The sequence below is a fragment of the Chelonoidis abingdonii genome, chromosome 1 (assembly GCF_003597395.2).
Source record: "Chelonoidis abingdonii isolate Lonesome George chromosome 1, CheloAbing_2.0, whole genome shotgun sequence".
Lineage (NCBI taxonomy): Eukaryota > Metazoa > Chordata > Testudines > Testudinidae > Chelonoidis > Chelonoidis abingdonii.
Window position 1 is genome coordinate 338,550,995 of NC_133769.1, and position 8,501 is coordinate 338,559,495.

General features: G+C 41.9%; 1 protein-coding gene across 5 annotated transcripts in view; it reads right to left on the minus strand.

The window, feature by feature from the left end:
- Window positions 1-8,501, minus strand: part of AASDHPPT (aminoadipate-semialdehyde dehydrogenase-phosphopantetheinyl transferase) — a 110,846-nt gene that overhangs the window by 25,564 nt on the left and 76,781 nt on the right. For 4 of the 5 annotated variants that reach the window (XR_012655051.1, XM_075061705.1, XM_075061707.1 and 1 more), the window contains exons 3-4: window positions 6,810-6,931; window positions 6,054-6,215 (exon numbers count right to left, since the gene is read on the minus strand). Coding sequence is in view for 4 of the 5 variants with exons in the window: in XM_075061705.1 (XP_074917806.1) it covers window positions 6,054-6,215; window positions 6,810-6,931 (284 nt within the window). In the remaining variant the exon portion in view is untranslated. The remainder of the gene's footprint in view (window positions 1-6,053; window positions 6,216-6,809; window positions 6,932-8,501) is intronic. The other variant, XM_075061708.1, reaches the window with a different exon arrangement.

Here is an 8,501-nt window from a genome sequence, read left to right on the forward strand (position 1 = left end):
TCTAATTTATTGTTGTAGGCCAAACGAAGGCGCCATAGTATAATGGAAATATTCAGTCCCTACAGCGGTCTTACAGCAGGGAAAGCAGAGTTGATGAGAAGGGAACTGGTTTGGTTAGGAGCCCCAGTACTCTTTCTTTACAAAATAATTTGGAGAGGGTAATCAAATCATTCCGTGCCTCAGTTTCCCCTCTTGTGGAGGGCAGGGGGAGATAAAAGTCTCAGCCTGCTGTGTTGAAGACCTTTCGCATTCTCCCCTCTTGATGTATTTGATTTCCTCCTCCAAACCTCCCCCACTCTCTCTCTCTCTCACCTGGAGTTCACAGCACTAAGTACTGGCTTGCGGCTTTTTTCCTGCGTTACATTACATGATCCCGACTTTAGTTTTGAAACAGACACAGGCAGGCACAAACTGACCCTCAAACAGCAACAGCACCTAAAAACACAAAACCAACCCAATATTACAAACCTACGGGGAATCACAGGGTCAAACACTCACCATTGGAAGCCCCAGCAGCTTCTCAGGTAACTGGGGTCCACTGCAGAGATTCCTGTCTTCTCTAGTAAGTGCTGGGGGGAGGGAGGGGAAGGGGAAGGAAGCCTGCAAAGCACATGCGCCTTCTCTCCCCTCCGCCCTCCTGACCTGCAACACCCACGTGGCTGCCTCTGCTTCAGCCCTCTGCCTGCCATCGTCTCTTGTTGCCTAGCAACAACAGTTGCTGCTTCCTGGTGATGCAGAGCTTTGCTTCCGGGAGAGACACTGCCAGCGTTGGGCCCTCTCAGGCGCGGGGCCCAATTCGGGGGAATTGGGCAAATTGGCCTAAAGCCGGCCCTGTGTATACACGGTATAAGTTTTAAACAAACAATTTAATACTGTACACAGCAATGATGATTGTGAAGCTTGGTTGAGGCGGTGAAGTCAGAGGGTGGGATATTTCCCAGGGAATGCCTTACTGCTAAATGATGAACTAGAACTCAGCTGAGCCTTCAAGGGTTAACACGTTGTCAGTGTAGTTTCATACTCTACAAGACGACATGAATGGAGGGAGAGGAGACAGCATGGCAGACTGTGTGTGTATGTTGCGCATTACCCCTTTAAGTACACTGACCCCACTCTAAGTACATTGCAAGCGGGAGGCTTCCAGGAGCAGCTCCAAGGCAGAGGGCAGGAGCAGCACATGGCGGGGCGGGGGCGGGGAAGGGCCAGCTGAACTGCCAGTAATTGATAGCCTGCTAGGAGGCTGCCACACAGGGAACTTAGAGAAGCAAGGAGCTAATGGGGGGCTGATGGTCCACCCTGGTTCCAAGCCCCCCACTAGCTAGCTGTAAAGGGCTGCTCTTTCTGCAAGCAGTGGACAAAGCAGTCGGCTGCCAAACAACGTTATAAGGGAGCATTGCACAACTTTAAATGAGCATGTTCCCTAACTGATCAGCAACTAATAATGAAACAATGTTAGGCGCCCACTATAACATGTTACCAAGGTTCAATACTGCTGTTTTGGTGGGGCAGCGCTGGGGAAGGAGGGTTTGTTTCTGTGGGGTGGGGGGGGAGTATTTCAGGGGGGGGGCTGGGTGGACTGGGGGAGGTGGTTGTTTCAGGGGGGCTTGTGGTGCTGGGGGGGGACTCGGCCTTGCAGCTTGTTTTTTCTTTGGAGTACATATGGCCCTCGCCGCTTTATGGAGTTTGTGCAGGCCTGATTTAAATGTTTTATGAGATTATAAGTAGTAGTTTAGGTTCTTAACATACTTCATGTTAAACTCAGATTTTGTTTTAAGGGGGCAAAAGGAGAAAATTTAAACAACAAAAGGCAAAAAATTTCAAAAAAGGTAGTGCTTTTTATTCACCTTGAAAAGCTCAGAGAAGTCCAGCAGAATTAGAATGAATGATCCTGCCCTTTCCATATCCATCAAACAGCAAGAAATCTGGTACATTGGGCATCTCTTGTTATGAATTCATCCATTTGCGCCACCAGTTCGCTTATCCATTACCATGCCCTGAATCCAGCTTATGTCAGGCTAGGATATTGGCGTCACTAAGGTGAATCTGAAGGCAGCTTTTGCTATCTTCTCTGACATTGCTTCAGATATGGAAGGTTGACACAAGGCAAACAGTTATCCAGTGTCTCCAAGTGAGTCAGTCAACTTGTAGGTCATACTAGTATATTATGTATTTACAAGATGTAAGGGTAATAACGCGCGCACCTGGACTCTCTAGCATGAGCCAGCTGCAATTCATATGTATACTGACCCTTCAGAGCCAATTTAAAACCTTCTGCTCCCTGTTTCTCATACTCTTCTTCATAGAACTTGAAAAGTCAGCAGAAGAAACCAGAGAGATCTCGGGAAACTTTATCTTGACTCGTTGTATGCTCCCAAGTAAGCTTTTACATGATACCGGTAAGTTACAAAGAGAATACATTAATATTATTGATACAATCAAAAAAAGGGAATCATTATTATCCCAAATACTTTCTCGAACTTTTCTCTGCACCCCATGATTGATAAGAATATAACGCTGACATAAAATGAGCACTAACAGAATCTATGAGGAGGTTATATCAGCTCATACCATGAGACATAACCAGGACTTACGTAACAAGCCTTGCTTTCCCAGAGATCTCTCGCTGTCAAGTACAGAAATGATGAACCTAAGCTAGCTCCAGTGTTCGCCATCAAGAGCTATCTTATTCAATTTCCCAGTATGGTATGCTGTTGATTCCAGTTTATCTGGAGCTATTTTAACAGAGACATCACAATATCCACTACAGATCTCATGCCCATTCTGCCAGGTGTCATTTTACTTGCAATGATAACTTGACCACCACACTAATACTTCTCACAAGTGCCATGGTCAACAGGTCTACTTTGCATGTACCAGAGGTTGGATCCCCTGAATCCGAGTTCACATTATGGAGGAGCTGTGTACATTCAATAATAGTCCAGTCTGACCATATCGTTCAAGAAAAAAAATTTGAGGTACCTGAATTATGGGCTACTAAAAAAATGTCACTTAGCACTAATATCCAGAACGAAAGACGCTGAGGCCCTGAGAAATGGAGCACTGGCTGGCTTTTGAACACTGTACAGCTTATTAGGTAAGTCTATCCCGAAACTAGCCAGTGAGAGAAGGCTATATTCCATACACACGTGAATCACAGGCAGTAGCTTACATCTTCAGTGCTGAGCAAAGCTGGAGTTCGCTGCACTCTAACTAATCATTCAACATATCTAAAGTTCTTAACTTAAATCCGCTCGATACTATTAACTGCCCATGGGATTAATGGGACTGGAAAAGACGCTGCTAATATAGACAACCCCTTGAAATCAGTGGTATTCAACTCTCGTCCCCAGCCACTATATCTGAAGGGCGGTATCTCAAAAGTTGTCGTGCACCTCCATGTCAAATTTTTTTAGAGGAAAAGCAATGAATCACAGACCACGAACACACCACTAACCTAATAGCTCTCTACCTATTGACAATAGTTACCAGAACCCAACAGTCCTATGGGATGGCAAGAGTGGTTGCAGCTACATAATGATTATAAAAGCCAAAGTTACTGCAGAACAGTAGTCCATATGCAACACTAGAGGGTACCATGGAAGTAAATACTACTGCCAAATTGGTCACAACTTTTCAAAATAGTTTCCTATTATATAAAGCTCAGATTACTATGAATCCTGACATAATGGACGCCGCTGGAAACCAGGACACTCTATACAGTAGGTACAGATTGCAAAAAAAGGAGAGTTTTTTTTTTTAAAAGTGCAAGCCTAAATGTCATTTAAAAAATGCACAAAAACAGTTTTCTGCATGTCAGGAATACAAAGAGGCCAGCTGGTACCCCACAAGGCTTAAAATTATGCTGGTACATTCATTCTTGTTATATATAGATTAATTTTAAAAACAGATGTATATCAGAAGTTGTCTGTTTAAAGCAAACTCCACCCCAGCACACCGTGATTTACGAAAGCTGCAGTAATGTCTTCAAAATGGGAAACAGTTCAGGTGTTTATAAGAAGTGAGATATGAACTTCTGGTCTCCCACTCAGCACAGGGAGTTTTCACGAGGCTAACAGGGTATCTGATGAAGAAATCTGTTTTCTTTGCTCAAGCACGAGGGAGGAGGGAGCGGAGCGGATTCACCAAAATAATTGTTGTGTTGTTTTTCTCTGTTATCTATTCATTTTTTATCCTCAAACCACCATGACAAATTCTATTAGTGCTCAAAGTTTATATTCTAGTGTTTTGATCTCTTATGTTGTTTCAATCAGGTTTAAAACTCCAGTTCAAACTGAAACTCTAACACAACCATAATGTACAGATTGTTTATAACTTATTGTGATGAAAAACTGAGGCTATATCTGTAAGCAACTAAGAATTCTGATTTGATATTGTGAAATTGTATTATGAAAATCTACTGTGTCACGAGTGCCTACATACATGTGGGTCCAGCACGGCTGACAAGTCCTGTAATGTGTATGAACAGATACTATAGAAGGAGCTTGGGATTTTAGGGTACCTATTCTGCCCTGCTGCACAGGACTATTCTTTAATCTCACTCCCACTACTTCTGCTATTATGGCAGCAGGTCCTGCAGGACCCCTAGTCCCACTACAGGGCTCCTAACACTACACTAGTCCTGGACAGGGCTCTAGCTGGGAATATGCCTCCAATTCTGGGTAGGACAGACTTGCAACTAACTCTTCTCTAGCTAGTGGGCTAGAGATATCAGTGTGGACATAGCACCGCATGGTGGGTGACTCAGGCTAGGACACCCCGAGCTCAGACCCAGAGGGTCAGGTGGGCTTGGACTTAGGCAGCTAGCCCGAGCCGTCTGGCCTTGTTACAATATCCACATTGCTATTTTTAGGAATGCTAACTCAGAGCTAATGTGAGGCTATCTGCTTGTTTTGGGATCCATGTCCTCAGCTGCAGTGCAGCCATAATGCAAGTGACCCTGTTCAGGTGAACACATACTGGGACAGCGGATGTAGCTACATCCTTAGAAAAACGCATCAGTTTACTGATTCCTTTGAAAAGAAGAGCAGAAAGACCTAGGAGCAGTGGAAACTTACCAGGTGTGATATCAAGGAGGAGGATCCGGGTGACCAGAAAGGGTTTCAGATAAAGAAATGTACAGGAACAGGGGTCAGAAAAAGCTTAATTACCAGCTTGGATCTGATAGCGCTGCCACCAGCCAAAAATTCCAATGTGGATGCCCTAGCATTAACGCCTCCAGCAAGTGTTTGGCTCACTCTGGTCTCCCCAAAACCTTCCCTGGGGACCCCAAGACTCAGATGCCCTGAGTCTTACCACAAAGGGAAATAACCCCCCTCCCCTTGTCTTCTCTTTACTTCCTCCCCAGGCTTCCCCTCCGTGGGTTATCCTGGAAGATTACTGTACTTAAACTCCTTGAATTACAAAACAGAGAGGGCAATTTACCTTCCCCCCCTCCTTCTTTTTCCCCCTCCCAGTCTTTCCCTGAGAGAGACCGTAATCCTGGCACAGGGATTTCTATCCCCTAGAGCCTCACTTAGAAAAGAAAATCCAACAGGTTTTAAAAAGAAAAAGCTTTATATAAAAAGAAAGAAAAGACATAAAAATGCTCTCTGTATCAAGATAACAATATACAGGGTCAATTGCTTAAAAGAAAAATATGAATAAACAGCCTTATTCAAAAAGAAATACAATTTAAACATCCAGCAACTACACACATGTAAATACAAAAAAAACAATAAAAGCCTATTGTTTTTTCTACCTTTGTACTCACAACTTGGAAACTGAAGATTAGAAGCTTGAAGATAGAAAGATCCCTCTCATAGCCGAGAGACAGACAAAAGGGACACACACCCAAACATTCCCTCCCTGAGCTTTTAAAAATCCGTTTCCTGATTGGTCCTCTGGTCAGGTGTTGGGTTCCCTTTGTTAACCCTTTACAGGTAAAAGAAACATTAACCCTTAGCTATCTGTCTAAGCAGTTATAATGGGTATAGGGAGCCTGCTCACTAGATGTGATAGAATTATATTACAGAAATTGTTGATAGATTTCTTACCTCAAAAGTCCACCCTTCTTCCTTGTCTCCATCCAACAACATCTTTGTCTCCTTGTAAACCTTCCCTACTTCCAGCTGCAATGGGGAGACATTAAATTCAATCCTTTGCAGGTTAAAGCCTATTCCAATCCCAATGGCCTTTATAAAGCTTTCCTTTAGTGCCTAAAATGCAGAATGACATATGTTTAATCCACATTTGTTGCTCTTAATGGCTAAATTGTTACCTACAACACAACAATTACATGTAGCCTATCACTCAATCTAGACTGAAAGGTCATCTGTGAGCAGAAACTGTGGGTCAAATAAATTCTATTCTTAGACAAGTCAGTCAGAGATTATTTCAGATTTATGTTGGTGTAATTACTAAGCGCAGAATCCATCCACAGACAGTTTACTCAGCTGTAGGAACAGTACAAATCCATGGTGCTGTAATGCATATATAAATACAAAATGACCTACAATTCTGAAATTATCAAGGGCTAGATTGTGTCCTCTGCTGGATGAACCAGGAACTTCTCCATCATACTTTCATGTATGCATAAGGCCAGCCACAGTTCCTCCTAACAATTCCAGCTGCAGTACAGACCATCTTGCACACCTACAGATATCCTGAGGCACCAAGGATGTAATCTAATGATAATTGTATGTGTGTGTGCAGCTAATGAAGTTTTACATCATAACATTATGTACTGCTTTGATAAAGTGTGTTATCTGAGAGATTATACTTTGTGTTTTTAAAAAAGAAAAATATATTACCCAGTGCCTAGAAAACATATCTAGCTGAATCCACTCATTATTCATGGACTTGATTACGCTCCATTCTGCCTCTGTAAACTGTCGTTTCATAATGCGAAAGAAATCCGGAACTGAATCACTACCTGTAAAATCAGAAATATTTACAAATAAATATTTTAATACAAAAATAGTTATAAGCAAATGAATTGCCTTATATTAGCCAAGAAAAAACTCACAGTACAACATATTATTTATTAGGAAAAAATATTTCTGAACTAAGCTGCTTTGAAAATCTCAAAACTAAACAAAACTACAAATGCAGCTGTAGTCAATACAAAGAAATGTAAATATAGCCAACATATTAAAAGTGTACAGATGTTGATCAAAGCCTATCATGACAAATTATACATTTTAAGCAAAGTAAAAGAGCAAAAAAAGTCTTCATTTAGCTAAAGTTGTAATTTTAAAACATGTACAGTTGAGGAATAAAGCCATAAAAAAAAATACCACCCCTTCAGCATAGTCTAAAGTGACAGCATCTAATCATTTTGTTGACCCTGTCACTAGTCACCTGTGAAAATAGTCAACACAGGCACGCAGCTATCTATATTTGATTGCTTAATACAATATTATTAAATCAATATGCCATTACTATTTTCTCTATCTACCAATCACTGTACTAAAATGAGATTGTCTGTCTGAATCATCTGAAGTCCAGGGATGCTGTATAGTAGCTGACCGGCAACTATACACTTATTTTTCAGATGTGCATTCACCTGCACTCAGCATATGATCTGCGTTATCATTGTATGGTGTAGCTCAGTAATCATAAAATATGCAAATACTGTACTCAGACTGGCTGAGACCCATTATTCCAAATTCTCATTAAATCTAAACATTTAAATGGAATGAGAAGGGACAGGGAAAGAGGACTACGAGGGAAAGTGGTGGGGGGGCAGGAGTAAGTCTTGCTTAAAGGGCAACAAACGTGTGTTGGCGTGGTAGGATTCAGAAGTTGGTATCACCATGTATGTCTCCGAATGAGCAGGATGATTTATAGTAGCCAGAACACTGTGAGCATGTTGCAGTATAACAGCAACTTGAAGGCGTTCTCTGCTAACCTGATATCAATTTTAACTTAGGCCTTCTGCATCAGAGTTTAATAAGTCCAGGACACAGTTATTGGAGCATAAACAAGAAGCCTCTTCAAGTTAACATTTAAATAGTCAAGCATGAAGGTGAAAAAGTATTTTACATGTATTTAAAATTATAAAAGCCTTCATTTAAAGATCAGTGCAGCTGTAGATTTCTCCAGTGTCTGAAATACTTTCCTCTACACTCCAGTCTCAATTTTACTTTGCAGTAAGATGCTGCAGAATGTGCAGTTCTGTTTAGGGCCCTACCAAATTCATGGTCCATTTTGGTCAATTTTACAGTCATAGGATTTTAAAAATTGTGAATTTCATGATTTCAGATATTGTAAATCTTAAATTTAACGGTGTTGTAATTGTAGGGGTCCTGATCCAAAAAGGAGCTGGAGGGGGTGGGGGGTCATCTCACAAGGTTATTGTAGAGGGTGGTTGCAGCCTTCAGAGCTGGGCTCGTAGTCAGCAGCTGCCATTCTTTGGCTGTCCAGCTCTGAAGGTAGCAGCGCAGAATCAAGGTGGGGCAATGTTTGGTATTGATACCTTTACTTCTGTGGTACCACTGGTG